The 15,484-nt window shown below is 36.7% G+C and overlaps 1 protein-coding gene across 1 annotated transcript in view; it reads left to right on the top strand.

Annotated features, from left to right (window-relative positions):
- Positions 1–15,484, top strand: part of evc2 (EvC ciliary complex subunit 2) — a 98,188-nt gene that overhangs the window by 61,826 nt on the left and 20,878 nt on the right. The window contains exons 15-17 of the mRNA XM_088915261.1: positions 930–1,137; positions 3,352–3,495; positions 13,827–14,054. Of these exons, the coding sequence (XP_088771387.1) occupies positions 930–1,137; positions 3,352–3,495; positions 13,827–14,054 (580 nt within the window). The remainder of the gene's footprint in view (positions 1–929; positions 1,138–3,351; positions 3,496–13,826; positions 14,055–15,484) is intronic.

Here is a 15,484-nt window from a genome sequence, read left to right as displayed (position 1 = left end):
ACAGCACATTCAAAATTTTAGTAAGTCTTATACACGTAAAACATTAAATCGCAACACAAGAAGCATTGCTGTTATGACCAGATTTATAAGAATGTCACAATGATTTTTAAGTCTCATACAATATAGATTTCAATAACTTCAATATTTTTAATAGTGCAGTTAATACTCTTTATAATTAATACATCAAAAGATGTGGGATCCCCATTTAAAGTCCTTAATGGGCACTGTAAAACAGCGATGTTAATAGTAAATTGTAATTGTAAAAGCAGACATTAAACGCGGGGCCCCTGTATTTAAGTGTCTATACAGTAGATTGACTTTTAAAAGATTTTAAATTGAAACAGTTCTTCTTTAACTTTCACTGAATATTGCTTAATTCATTTATTGTCAATACTCTGCCTTGATTCTGCAAGTATTGTTTTAATTTTTTTGCTGTTTCATTGCATAAAAATAGCATAACACTGTGTTTCTGTTTCATTTTAGATGTATAAAACTGTACAGTAGTCTTGAACAAAGGCATTGCAACATTATAAGGTTTCAGAAAAGAAAAAAAGATATATAATAATCAACTACAAGTGTAATAGGATGTTATATGTGTTTTTGTAGAAAAGCTATTGCACATCATTATATTTTGGAAGTGTACTGGGGAACTGGTCATTTTAGATTCTGCAGGCACACATTTGAAGTTGTGAATCAGTTACGATAGAAATATAATAGAAATTCATATCACCGGAAAATCAGTTCTACAAGCTTTTTCTTAGTGTAATTTTCTTTATGCATTAAATGGCTTAATTTCATTATCATACCAACATCAAACAAGTTCATTTGTAGTGAGGTGCCTTAGTCTACAAGCCATCTATAAGAGTTGCTAAAGTGCTACAGAACAGGTTTTCTGTATAGGTTTTAAAAGTTGTTCTTGTGTTTGACAGAAACCTCTGCAGAGCTCAGCTTACAATGTCTGATGATGATTTATTGAAGATGAAGCTGGAGTTTCAGTATTGTCTTTCAAGGATGGACAAGTGCTTGGTTCTTCCAAGGGCTCTGGCAAGGTCTAGATTGCAGGTCTGCCTGTCAGACTGGAGGAAAACTATGCTAATGAAGATGGAGCACAATTATGCAGCTCTACAGGAGAAACAGGTAGGTATCTGCCTTGCAGATTTTTCTGGGAAAAAAAGCACAGTATGGGACATAATTATGGAAAATCAGCATGTAATGCAAATTACTCATTATATACTGTAATAGTGTTTGTGTCAAAGTGATATATGTCTTACAGTACATTGACATGCTTTGATGTTATTGGTATTCAGGAAACCCAAGTTGGCTGTAATGTGATTGCATAATTTTTTATATGTGGTGAACATATCTCACAAGACAAGGATATAGAAGAAGCAGCTTTTAAATCTGGAGCAGGTACTCCCCAAGAGAGCCCTGCAGCAAAATTGGGTACCTGCAGGACAGTAGAGACCCAACCTTATTGTTGTGTGCACGGAACATTATGTGGGCAGGTGCAGGACATTACAATTACCGTAGGTGAGAGCAAGTAGTTACCATAGGTATTCAGGAGTGTGGAATAATATCGGACTATTAGTTACATCATAGAACTCGAACCACTGTGATATTTCAGTGCAGAGTACGAGTGAGAGTGCCGATGATTGCATGGCAAAATTCAGTGCCAATTGCACGGTCAGTTAGCAACATACTTTTTAATTAACCTAAACCTAAAAGGAGTCGACTTTTACTACTGCCTGTCTTTTACTACAAGGGCCACTTGTCAATGCTATGCTCTTTCTTTCTTTCAAGTCTTCCCAGTGATGACCACACACCTGTTACACACAGGACAGTAGAGTCCCGAGAGCTTGCAATCCTGCTGTCTTGCTTCTTCTTTTCTACTCACCAACACACTTATTACTGAAAAAAGCGACAACTTGTAATTCAAGGAAAAGGCGTGTATAATTGTTGCATAATAATTGCAAAAAATGATATGACCTAGAACGTCACTTAATTTAATGGCTAGTGTTGGCTCATACTTGACATCCCTAGAATGCTTGTTCATTCAATTCATTTTTTTAAGTTTTTGTTGGCATGTTATGGACAGTTGTGGCATTATACTGATGTACTACACGCATGCCTAAATTAAGTGCTCTGGTACTTCTGTTGCTTTTCATACACGCACTCCCTCCTGTCCACATTGAGCTCTGGCACCTCATAATTTACAGATCAAGCACTGTTGATAGGCGACAATCTTAAACAGAGATGTTGAGAATGGCTTTGCATTAAGTACAAGTGTGTTTCCTCAAGAACAAGAAAATACACATATATTAGTATTTTGATTTAGGATTTAATTTGTTTATTATAGCATATTTGGTATTGTAAGAGGAGGAAGCAATATAAGTTGAATGATACAAAGTATTCTAAGCATCTACACATAAATTCTTAACTTTGTTGGTGGCTTGATCTTAAAAGTCTCTGTGCAGGCTGCTGAGACATAATTTGGCACTCCCCTTGTGACAGGGCAGCAAACTAGTAAACATTTGCACATTGAGGCTGTTTTCGTTGGCTGGCAAGTATGGTTCTATAAATCTGAAAATAGTTCTAAAAAAAGCTTACACCCGAAGAAGGCTCTATAGCCGAAACGTTGTGTTTTCTTTCTTCGCTTTTCAGCATGGAATAAACCTATTTCTTTGTTCTATAAATGTTAATTTGGACACAGAGCACTGGTGATAGTAAAATAGCACTGTAAGCCAAGCATTGTGTGCATGTGCCACAATCATTACGTTTACTGGCTTGGTTAGTTTGTAAGAACTTACAGTACAGTCTTAAATTGTTTGAGATGACTAATGTACAGTAAGTGGCGTAAGTTGTTTTGGCTTTTTTGGCTTTGTTGATCCTATCATTAGCTCAGATGTATCCTTAGGTGTACCAAAAGCAGAAGAAAAGTTTGCACCTTTTTTTTAATATGTGGGAAATGTTGTATTTGTTTGCCATGTCACCATCAAAGGGCAAGCCATGAATTGGCTGTAGTAATGGGTCGAAAAGTTGAGACACTGAAATAAAATGAAATTCAGCTACATCTTAAAGTTTGTTTAAACATTCATTTTAGTATTTAGAGAAGCATTACATTTCATGAAACAACATCCAGAGTAAATGTTGTAAAAATGAGTAAAAATGGTAAATTCACTGCCTGTACATAATGTATACATCAAAACACAAAACAAAGATATGTGGGAATTATTGCTGATTTTAAACTTTGTGCTAAGAAAGGGATTTATTGCTCCCAGTTTAACAATAAAAGTCTTAAATGATGCTTTTCTCTGTTTATTATTTGTGTGACATTCAAATTTGTATTGACAGAAAAAGTATAAAATCAAAAAGCAGCCTTCCGGGGCCACACAAATGCAAGAATGCAACGAGCTCCTGGTTTTCCAGAAAAGAACACAAGAAAAAATCCAGCTTTATGAGCAGGAAAAAGAGATGGAAAGCACAGCAATGAAGAAGGTGAGTCAACTGGAGTACTGTATGTACATTTATTTAACAAAAAAACTGATATTGCAGACTATGTTAACAAAACTTGTTTTGTATTTAACTATTGTGAAACAGCTGGGAACTATAGTATATCAATAGACTCCACTTCCTGCAAACATGGGGTTTCAGGTGTCACCAAACCAATTGTCTTTCTCCAAATTGTTAGGTGACAAAAGGAAGCAATTAATTTGCCACTGCTTTCCATGGAATATAATTAAGATCCACCCTCTTGTCTGAACCTATTACCCTATTAGAGTGTATTTTCATCCATCCATTTTCTAACTGTTTTATCAGCATAGCGTCATGGGTGAGCCAGAGCCTATCCTGACAACCAAAGGGCGATAGGTATACACACAGGACAGGACACCAGTCCTTTGCAGGGCATACACGGACACAAACGCACACACTCATTCCAGGGCCAGTTGTCCTAGAAGCCAGTTAACTTGCCAGTACAGTACAGTATGTCTTTGGACTGTGGGAGGAAACCAAAGCATCTGGAGAAAACCCACTCAGACATAAGGAGAACATAAAACTCTAGTTTATTTTCATTTCTGATAAATTTATATTTATTTATACATTTTATAGCCAGCAGCCATATCACCCTGAAGCTCTTAACTGGCTACCCACTGAAGCTAAGCAGGGTTGAGCCTGGTCAGTACCTGGGAAGCTATGGTTGCTGCTGGAAGTGGTGTTAGTGGGACCAGCGGGGGGCGCCAACCCTGCGGTCTGTGTGGGTCCTAATGCCCCGGTATAGTAGCGGGGACACTATACTGTAGTGGGCGCCGTCTTTCGGATGAGATGTAAAACCGAGGTTCTGACTCAGGGGTCATTAAAGATCCCCGGGCATTTCTCGATTAAGAATAGGGTGTTATCCTGGTGTCTGGTCCACAGTTCCCCCCTCGGCCTTTACCGTGGCCTCCAAATTGTCCCCATATGTGATTGGCTATCACTTGCCCTGCGATGGACTGGCGCCCCGTACACCCTGGACGAACCCTGGCTCATTGTTTGCCAGGTAGGTTTCGGCTTCCCGCGACAAAATAATAATATAAAGCGGTTTGGCAAATGACATGACAATAAATTGTATTTTAGTTTTCCATTTCCCATCACACATGACATTTTTTGTGTTGCACATTCTGTGATAACAATCTTGTCATAAATCTGATTTCTGCTTAGGTTGTTTTTTTCCTTCATAAGTAACTGGAAAAAGTATCTGAAAAGATTTTTCACGGCAAGATTTTTACCCATTTAGGTTCACTCCTGCTCTAAATGATACATACTGGTTTTGAGAAAGGCACATTTCAGAGGAATGATAATACAGCTATGTTCTTATTATTGCAAACGGAGATCCCACACTTTTTTTCCAAGCTATCATCTTGTCTTTCTGATTTGCCCTGACATCAAGCTGTGTGCTAAGGCCTGCATGACAAAATTAATAAACGATCTTCAAATGGGCTTTACTAAAGGGCACCTGATATCTGATAATGTTCACATCATTACACATGCAGCTACAGACATTGCCTCCCCCTGCCCTTGTCTCATTGGATACCAAGAAGGTTTTTTTTGCCAGCCTCAGTGGGAATATCTCAGTCCTTGAGATCAAACTTTAAGAATAAAATTAAAATGTTATGTTCTAAACTGTCAACAATGGTGTCAATTGACTGCAGGTATGGTTTTAAATTTGCTGTTTCTAGAGACACTTGTTAGGGATGTTCACTTTCACCTCTGTTACATGCCTTGTCTTGGTTCAAGTTCAAGTTTATTGTCATTATACTCATACACAGGTATATGGTATAACAAAATACTATTTAGCTAGCTCTCAGACGGTAAGTAGTGCAAACAACAATACAATTGTGCAAAAAAAGAAGACAGAGACAACAGGCAATGTGCAAAACAACAACAGATAATGTGCAAAATCATACGTCAACAGAATGAAATAAAGGATTAAACGATACAAAATTATGGAGAGTAAATGTCTTGACATGTGAGGTAGAGGTAGATTTCAATGTTTTGATAAAGAGAGAAGGCTCTGTAAGGGTTCAGATCGTAGGTGAGAGAGGCTGGGAGTTTAATAATTTGATAGTGCGAGAACCATTTGGAACCATTGGCTGAAGCTGTCTCTTCGTCTACTATTTATATCTCTAGCTCTGCTTGGCATTGAATGTGCTAATAATATAATTACTGTATGTGTAGTCAGTCTCTCCCAATCCCTGTCTTACCTGCTATTTTTAAATTGGTTTTGGCACTCTATTACAGTCTTAAATTAATTGTTCCAAATTTGCTGCAGTTATTTTTTGCAATGGAAAAAATTGTTCTCTCTCAGACTGTGTCATAAATTATATACTTCATATACCTTAGTATGGAAATTTACTTTTCTTGACATGCCATCAGAGTAAACAGCTTTAATAACAACTTGAAACACGTACAGTATGTGCTGCCTTGAGCGGATAAATTCATTTTTCCAGTTCTCTTCAAGATCGTTTTTCCATAATAAAAATAAAGATGTTTTCATGCTTCATTTACATTGTGCTTTCTGCACCATAAAATATATACAGGAGGCCAAGATCTGACAAAACTCTTTTTCCTAAAATTTTATTTTTACTCCTTCAGCCTGCAGTTGAAGACTTAGGATCCATTAGGATCACTAAATATTTTTTTTTGTTATACCAGCCACATTTTTTTAAGTCAACAAGTGTGCGTTTTTTGTCTCGGGTCACCTCAGGAAAGAAGGAAAACGTGTAGGTTCCAACCTGTCCACCTTTGAGGCTTGCATCTTTTAAACCTGCTCCATTCTAAAGGTTCAGACTGGAAGAGAGGCCCATCTCTCAAAAACACCTCTGCAAAGCTGCAAGTGTTTGTCAAGAGAGCCTTAGCCAGTTATTGCCACCTAACCCTTGGTGGCTCTTAGCCAATTGTGTGCCACTGCTTGGGGACTCATGGTGATGGTTGCCTAGTGACATGAACATGGATCAGACTGGCAAGGCCTGGATAGTAAAGCTCAGCCTGGCTTTTCTTTTTTGTTCCTGTATGTCTCTATTCTGCAATATGTGCCTTAGGCATCCCGTGTATGAGGAGGTTCTTTGTGTACTGAATTCACATTCTTCTGGATTTCAGGGGCACAAAAATGAGATTGGCTTCCGCTATTTATGTTTTTCTGTTAGAGGAGAGAACATATGCAAGGAAGCCATTTGGCCCAGTTGGCTTGTTTGTTACAAACTTTCAACGGGCTAGATAGGCTGGATGCTCCTCTTGTTTGTAACTGTTCTTATGTTTGTAGACGTTACTATTTAGAATTAGAGATATGATAAAAGAATGTTATAGATGAAGGAAGTTCCTGGAACAATTTAAATTTGGCTTCCAAGTGAAATGTCTTGTACTCTTGACTGCACTTGGATCTCCTGTAGAGGCTTTTAAAGGGGTATAGTTCTTGAATGCCAGGTTCCTGCAGATTTTAGAGGCACCTCTCAGTTAGTACTTGATTGTCTTCTCATCATTAAGTCATTAAATTTGAGATGCAAAGAGAATCAGAAACAAACTTGACATTCAAAGACCAGGGTTGCTTCTATAGTAAATATATTCTGAGGTCTTCTGTACTGTGAGGTAAGGGAGCAGAGAGGACTTCAGATTGTTGATAAAAAGAAAAGATTTTAACATTTTCTGGAAAAAGAAGGTGTATTTTTTTAGTAACACTGAAAACAGAATGAAAAGTTTACCCAGCTATCAATTATCAGAAAACTGAGTACTCCTTGTAGGTGTCACATCAACTAGGAGCCTATTCCTATTTAATGACCACAGAGAGTCAGAATGTCTCATCTGCAGGTTAGATATAAGTCCTTCCTAGGGGGCGCTCACACAAAAGCACACAAGGACAATTAAGTAACATCAATTTACCTAGCCAGTGTGCTTTTGGAAGTCTGAAGGAAACTCAGAAAAAAGGTTGCATATGCGAGGAGTTCATCCAGCCCATGTTTCCCCTTTGGTAGTTTAGTAGTATCTGCTTGAATTTTAAAATTTGCTTCAGATGTTTTTCGTTTAGATGATAACCATCTGGCTGGGAAGCCTGTTCCAGCCTCTGACTCCTGCATTTCTTGTTTTTCTGCCAAATCTGAAATAGTCTCCTGAATTCACCCCATTAATAGAATTTCTTCCCATATCATAATTTATTCCCATATCAAAGGTCCTTCGTTCTCTAAAGTGTAATAACTGATATGGGTGATACAGAAATTCAAATCAAAAAGGTTGTTCAAAATATCTGTAAGATGGTAAGTTCCCTATACCAGCAAAACTGCCTTATAGTCAAGAGCAATATTTCTGTTGAATTAAAGAGATGACAATATTTGCAAGACTGCTTGTTGACAATGCACTAAGGCCACTTCACGTCACCGGAAGTTCTGTTCCTTCATTCTGAATCGCAGAATATGGCAATGCGCATACCTGGAAATTTCATCTATTTAATTATGTAAATTGGAGGTTTTACAAGTTACTGTGAACATTTTACTTTTATTGTGGTTTGAAATGTACTCATCAATGCTGATGACCCCATATAACCTCAAACTATAAAAATAGCATTGCAGTTCCCATTTAGAAAATGTTCAGTTGTGAGTTATCAGAGCATAGTGGTGAGTTTCTAAATTGGGTGAGGCTGTTCAATAGTTTCACAAAGTGTGCTGTACACTGTACTGTTTCTGCGTTTTAAAACCAGTATTTTATACAATATGATGGGTTATGCTTCTAGCAGGACCATTGCAGCTGAGGCATTGTGAATATCCATGCATTCCTTTTGTTTAGATGACACGTTTGAAACTAACAAACCTTTAGATGCATTTTAAAAACTTCAAAAGGTCCAGAAACATCCAGTATGACAGTCGTTGGTGGCACCGGCTCATGGTACAGGCTGACGAAAGAAACAGTTGGCAGATATGATCCTCCTAAATCCCATTCTGATCATTTTGTCTCCCATCCACCTTTACTCAGTTCAGACAGTAGGGATGTACACACATCAATGAAGCCCATAACTATAACAGGGATGACTGACACCCTAAATGACAAGGAGAAGGACAAAGCCTCCGAGGCATTGAAAGAGAGAACACAATGATTTATTATATTTAATGGCTAGAGATGTTCACTTTAAATATCATAAATTAAAAGTCCACCTTGGGGTGGGTACATCATCTCACAAGAGTAAATTAATTAAAATATCAAAATCTATTCCTTTAGCTGTAATCATACTTTATATTACTTCGTAAATTGATTTGCTGATTACAAATAAATCATTGTTTCATTTGTATTAATTGTGGAGTCACCCGACTCTACATTTCAACTCTGTGCTGTGCCTGAACAAATGATGGGCATAACATAAGATCACTTTATTGGCCATATACAATTTCTTGGATTAGGAATTTGTCTTTTCGCATACCCCAACTTGCTCTCCATGCGACACACAGACAGGGAAGCTTGGGGTCAGAGCGCAGGGCCAGCCATTTATATGGCGCCCCTGGAGCAGTTGGGGTTAAGGGCCTTGCTCAGGGGCCCAACGGAGTAGGGCAAAACTAAGGCAAACAAAAATAAGGCAAAACTTTCAAAAAATGTTGGTATAGGACTAGGCTACAGCATATCAAAACCTGAACAAACATCTATCTTGTGTACACTATTTTAAGAAAGATCACACCAAAGGCCACAGAATGAAATGAGTTATTTTTTGTACATGTAAAAGTATTACATTACAACTCCATCTGGACCTTAAAAACACCATAATCGTGTTTCTGTGTCAAATGTGGAGGATGCTATGGCCGCATAAGAAATAGATTGAGGGGAAAAATCCACATAGGTTTATCTTTGGTTAAACTTTCATTAAAATAAAAGATGTTTTGAGCATTTTGAAGAATGATTTCATAAGAACTCACCCATATACCATTTTTCTACTACCATGAAAAGGTTAGCTTTTACTGTAAAAACCCAAACCATTATTGCAAAGCTGAACATACTTTTATGTCTTTCCATTCAAAGCTTGTGCATTGTAAGCTATTCAAGTCTTGGTTGAGACAGTAAAGAGAATAAAAAAGTATGCTCACATTTTATACAAAATGTGAAGCTCTACATCCCCTCAAAACATTCTTAAGGGCCATTACCACATTTTTACTGATCAGAGATATCTGACAAGATAGCAGATCTGCTTGCTTTCCTTCAGGATTCCTTGATAATCTCTGGTGTTTAGGTCTCCTAGCTGAAGTCATTGAATGACAGTAGTACTCCATGCACATAATTTGCTTTCTTCTCTATGTATGGTGCTTCATACACATTTTGCTCAAGAGTTCAATGGCACAGAATATATTTTGTTAGCCTGTAATCGCTGCTACTATGGCATTATATTAAAACATTATTTGTTTACAATGTGGCTGTTTTTCCTTGGTATTCTTGAATAATTTTGTGGACTTCCAGATTATTGCAGAGTACTGAATTGTATCTGTTTGGTGAGAGAGTGGTGCATAGGATAACACTGTTAAAAACACTTCTGTGTTTAATTCCAATGCTAATTATTTCAAAGCAACCATAGGACTCTAATAAACATAACCACTAAGGGCATCATCTGAATTAATTTGAATTTTTTGAACCATGAATAAAAAATAGATCATCAGCATTGTTTAGGTAGATAGAGGAACATTAGTGGTGTTTATTCTCATTTGCTGTAAAGATCAGTTTTGATTAGGCTCTTTCAACAGGAATTGACAGATTTTGATTGTGACATTCAGGAGCTTCAAAAAACAATAGATAATCACGTAAGATGACAGTGGTGAGGTGTCGAAGCCCTTGGAAATTAGAAGCTTAATTCAAGAATAAAGAAAAAATAATAAAAGGTTTATGATTAGCAGTCTATATTTGCTTGTGAGGGAGACTTATTAATGAATAAAATCAGTAATTCTATACTGAAATGGCAACTATCTGAGACATTATTTCCATGCACATTTATATGCTTGAGGACTATAAACTTGTTGAGAAGTTTGGTCATGTTTCTAAAATGAAATTAGATACATCTCAGATCCAATAGTTGCAAAATTCAAAGTGGGATGTTTTTGCTGCTAACTGACGATTAGAGCACATTGAGACATGTACATTGTTAAACCACATTAATTATGCTTGCAGTACATCTGCTGTATTAGCTTTGCCAAGCAGCAGGAATTGTTAAAGGATGAAATGCAGGGATTTGTTGTGTTTAGCAAGAACCTTCAGGGGTTGTTTTTTTTGTCTGCAGTATGTCATTTGAGTGGCAGGCCTTTAGTCTGCCTTTTAAATGTTTAAAACCTCAAAATCCTTTCCACTGTCTCTCTCTAATTTCTATACCAAGGGAATCGCTAAGGCAAGCTTTTAAGGTGCAATTAAAGCATTATACAACATCAACAGAATTGTTCTTTGGCAGTTTGAAGGAAGAAATGCAGAAAACTGTTTAACAAATACAATACAAATTGCATTGTGTTTTCAGTTTTGACAGCTTTATTTATAAATATGCAGTTGAATTGGCACAAAATATTTTGGTCATGACAGCTTTTAGTTCTTGCCACGTCCAGACCAAATATGGAACAAGTCTGAAAATATTTTGTGTGCTGACCTACAGTAGTTGATTGTAATATTTTCTTATGCCACTTAATTTGTTTTACAATACAGACAAGTATGCTGTGATATACTCAAATGACTCAAAGGAGATTTTCTGCTTGTTGTGTCAAAGAAGGCAGCACGATTTACTGCAGCATGCTGCTGTTTTTAAAAATATTCTGTTGCATACTTTGTAAAACCGCCAGGTGGAGCAGTGAATGCTTAACGTGGCGTGTGGAAGCATTTGGGCTGTCGCCAGAAAATGCCTGATTTCGAATCCTGGTCAATCCTGAGAGACAATCTCTTTCCAATTATATTTAAATTGTATAGTGTTTAGACTTTTATTCATTTTAATCTGTATTACAGTATGTTAAATACTAAATTATTTTAAAAAGAAAATAGGGCTATTTTACTAAACAAAATTACTCAGTTGGATCTAAAAAATAGTTTAATATTATTATACTGTAGCTAGTTGTGAAGGTGATGTGCTTCTTTCAGGTGTTTTTCCACATTAAGATAATCTATACTTTGGCTATATTCGGTTTAGATAGGCACTTGCTACTCCGAGGTAAGCAGTTCAAATCCCGCTCAGACCGTTCCTTGTGGTGTGTTTTTTACATAGCCAGATATATCAAAATAGTTTATTATTATAATTTGTGAAGTTAAATTGTTTCCTGAGTACTTGTTGCTGAAACTTGCATTATATTAGGTACATTAGCTGTATATTACGTTATTTTCAGATACCACAATTTCCCTTTAGTTGTAAAATTCCATATTAATGTTCCATCTTAAACAGATTTAAACGTGCACAGTAGAGAAACAGATTAAATGAACTAATCATTTCACTAACATTTAATGCACCACAAGTGCCACCTATTGATCGTCTTTAGCCAGTGAATTACATTATGCACCTGCCATGTTACTTTTGAGGTATTTAGAAGAAATACTGTGCGTTCTGAGTGGCTGCATCTGTATATATAGTCTTTTTATGTATGTAAAAATTATCAAGTGCTATGCAATTAACCTTTTTGATTGTGTAACTTCCACATCAATGTCATTATTTATATATGTTTTCAGGTTGAATAGGATGAGAGGTCTGTTGTGAGATTTTGTACCCTTATGTAATATCAATGTAGATAGGATCATGAACAATTTTGTAATGGAGAAATAAACATGTATTAGTCCACAAGGCAAATATGTATTTTATAAACAATTCATTAACACAAGACAAAAAATACACAGAAACATTTACAAGCTCATTTTACAATAGGAGAGGGTTGTTGGGGCCCATCACCTTGCATCCAAAGCTTTTCCACTAGATCCCTAACATTGACAACCTTCATATACTAAGGAATTGCCACAATACTTTGATAAGAGCATGTGAAATTGCTTTCACAAAACAAATCCACTGGTGAGCCTGCCCTCTAAACTGAGCCTCGACAAGCATAGGTCCCTAACAAAAATGCTTTCAAATAAACAGGACTGATAGTCTCTGCCTGGCAAATTGAAAAAGCAAGCTAAATTTGTTTGACAAATATGAAAATATAGCTTCTTTTTTTCATCAAAGACGAATCCAGTTATAAATATGGATTCACCACTAGGCTACAACCCTCTTTTCTATCTTATTGAATCACTTCTTAACCTACATTCTTCTTATACTGACTTAAAGGTCCTTGTTGTCTAGCTTCTGTACAGTACAGTATATCACATGGGCACGTTAGTTACTGGTAAACCTCTGGAAATTATGTGATGACTTAAGATGGCCTTGTGAGATCCATCTAAAGTGGTTTCTCTTCAGATTGGACTTTTATCTAGCAACTATGCAAACACCTAAGATGAAAGCATCTATCTGAGCTCTTATTAACAAAAGCAATTAAAGACCTCTACCAAACAAAATGCCATCTACTCTTCCCCCCCCTTCCCCCACAAGAACAATGTTAGTGTGCAATCAAGTGAACTTTGGAATGGATTCAAGTGCTCATGGGATTGTAGCATTTCATGTCAATAATGCTGACAATATTTAGCAAACTTTGTCTGCCCTATTAAAACTTGTTTATCTTGATCCTAAGTTCATCATTGTTTCATTATGAACTGCTGAGTGTGGGTTTCAGCTAAACTAAATAATGCAGCTCCACATTAAACAGATCAATATGTGCACTTCACCTCCTGATATTGTCAGTCTCGGGTCACTGTTAAGCATTGGAGTGATTTCTGCTCATTTACTACCCTGTCATTGACTATTCAAATGACCCTTTCCTCTCTTAAAAACATGCAGTACTGTATCTAATGAAAGTTCCCTAGTAAGAAAGCAGATTAGAACTCCTGGGATGGCATCCCTTGTTATCCGTTGTATATTGTGATGTCTGAACGGCACAGCACTCTGTTTTCAAGTGTTGTACGGTAAGAATGCTAAGCTAAGTGCTTTGTTTTGATGCAGTAGCTCCACAACAGAGTGAAAAATAATTATCATCTTATTTCCTCCGCAGGAGCAATAGATGTAAAGCTGAAGGGGTATGGTTTTATGATGGAAGTTATCGTAATAATACAAGTAATAAAGTCTGTTGATGTAACCCCTCATATTTTACATTACATTGTTCGAGCAATAATATTTTTTCTGTTATGCATAGGGATGATTTAATGTCTTTATCACTTTATTTCATTCTGACAAATGATGTGATGGCATGCAAATTAATTCCTCTCTGTCCTGATCCCCGGTGTAGGTCCTGGCAGAGCTGCAGCATGAAAGAGAAGACCTTCTCAAATCTCAGGAGGAACGCCTGGGAGCTCACATAACTGCTTTACAGTTCCAAAAAGCTGAAAAGAGAGCAAAGGCCCTGGAGACGTATGCTGCCATTTTGAATCTGCAGTCGCTGCTAGTGGAGGAGCTGAGCATATCAGGGTCAATGACAACCCCAGAAATAGCACAAACAATCCAGAACCACAGTCATGTAAGGAAAACTTAATTGTTTTTATAAACGGCAACTATATATGCATTACTATTTGGTTATAAATGAGGTCATTGGAAAAGATTTAATAAAGTTGACCAGTTAATATTCTACCAGACAATGCACAGTATAACAATGTCTTAATAATCAAATATAAATCAAAAATCAGTGGAGACAGCAAAGATACAGGTTTCTTGTGGTGTATTCAAATAATAGGATATGTATGATAAAGATTTTTTTTTTAGGATTTAACCCATGGGGCCTCTGATTGTCTGTAGTGGTAATACCTTTGCTTTGAGTAGAACATGAGTAGAACTTGAGTTCAGTCCAGGTTTCTGATGTTTGGATGCTGCACCTCGCAATTACTGACAATGAAATATAATTTGTGTGAAGCACAGCCAGTTCCGTTAGAGTGGAGCCGTCTGGGGAATCCTTATTATTCTCTTTTCTCTGGCCAGATCCTTGCGGGCCTCAGCATTATCACTTTCCTGAATCTAACAGAATCAATGTATGAGAAGAAGTCAATGGCTTGAAAATGCATGTCAATCATTCCTAGGCCAACTGGACTACTATAGCAGGTCTAGTGAATTAAAATTTAATTTGTGTACTTTCCATTAGATATTGTTTAATTCTAATCAAGTGATGCAAGTGCTCTGATCAAAGATGTCCATAAATCTGCTTACTTATGACAATGTTTTCCTGGTTTATTTATAACCCTTTAACCTGCACTCTCACTGTCCTATATGATTCGGTTTAAGTGCTTTTTAAAAAGGCTGGTGCAAATAGGGGTGTTTTCAAAGCTTTACTGTGATAATGCTATCAAGAGCCTGCAGCAAAAGATGTTAAACTGTGGCGGTGTAAGTGCATTGTATTAAACCCACTGTAATACAGTGCATACAGTGGTACATACCATAGTGTACCATAGCTCCATACTTCTCTAATGTGGCATGTGACATCCATAGGTGTATAAAGCTACTTAGGGTTGTAAGATATAATATTGTAAGTGAAATAAAATTCAGAAAATATATCTGTTATTATTTGTATTGCTTTTTATTCACAAATTGAGTAATTAAATCAAGATTTTAAAGTCGTAGACAAGTATTTGCACCTTGTATCTTAAATAGGTTCTTTCACTATAACATTTCAACTCGTGATTTTCACAGGATGTTTGAATCAGAATAAGAGGCATCATTGACCAGTAACTATAGGTTGACAATATTTGTTACACAAATGCAAGGTTGTCTGTATTTGTGTCTGCAGCTATATATTTCTAGTATGTTAATAGTGCGCTAGGAAGGGTGTCTGTATCTGTTTGGTTTGACTTTTATTTTGTTTCCATGGACACAATTGGATTCTTTGTTTTTAAAGCAAACAGGATAAACAGATCAGTACAAACCTGAAACATAAAATGAAGGAACATGCCATCTAACACT

Source organism: Atractosteus spatula, chromosome 1 (genome assembly GCF_055471065.1).
Source record: "Atractosteus spatula isolate fAtrSpa1 chromosome 1, fAtrSpa1.hap1, whole genome shotgun sequence".
Classification (NCBI taxonomy): domain Eukaryota; kingdom Metazoa; phylum Chordata; class Actinopteri; order Semionotiformes; family Lepisosteidae; genus Atractosteus; species Atractosteus spatula.
The sequence above is the reverse complement of the archived record's forward strand: the minus strand, read 5'-3'. Positions and strand labels throughout refer to the sequence as shown.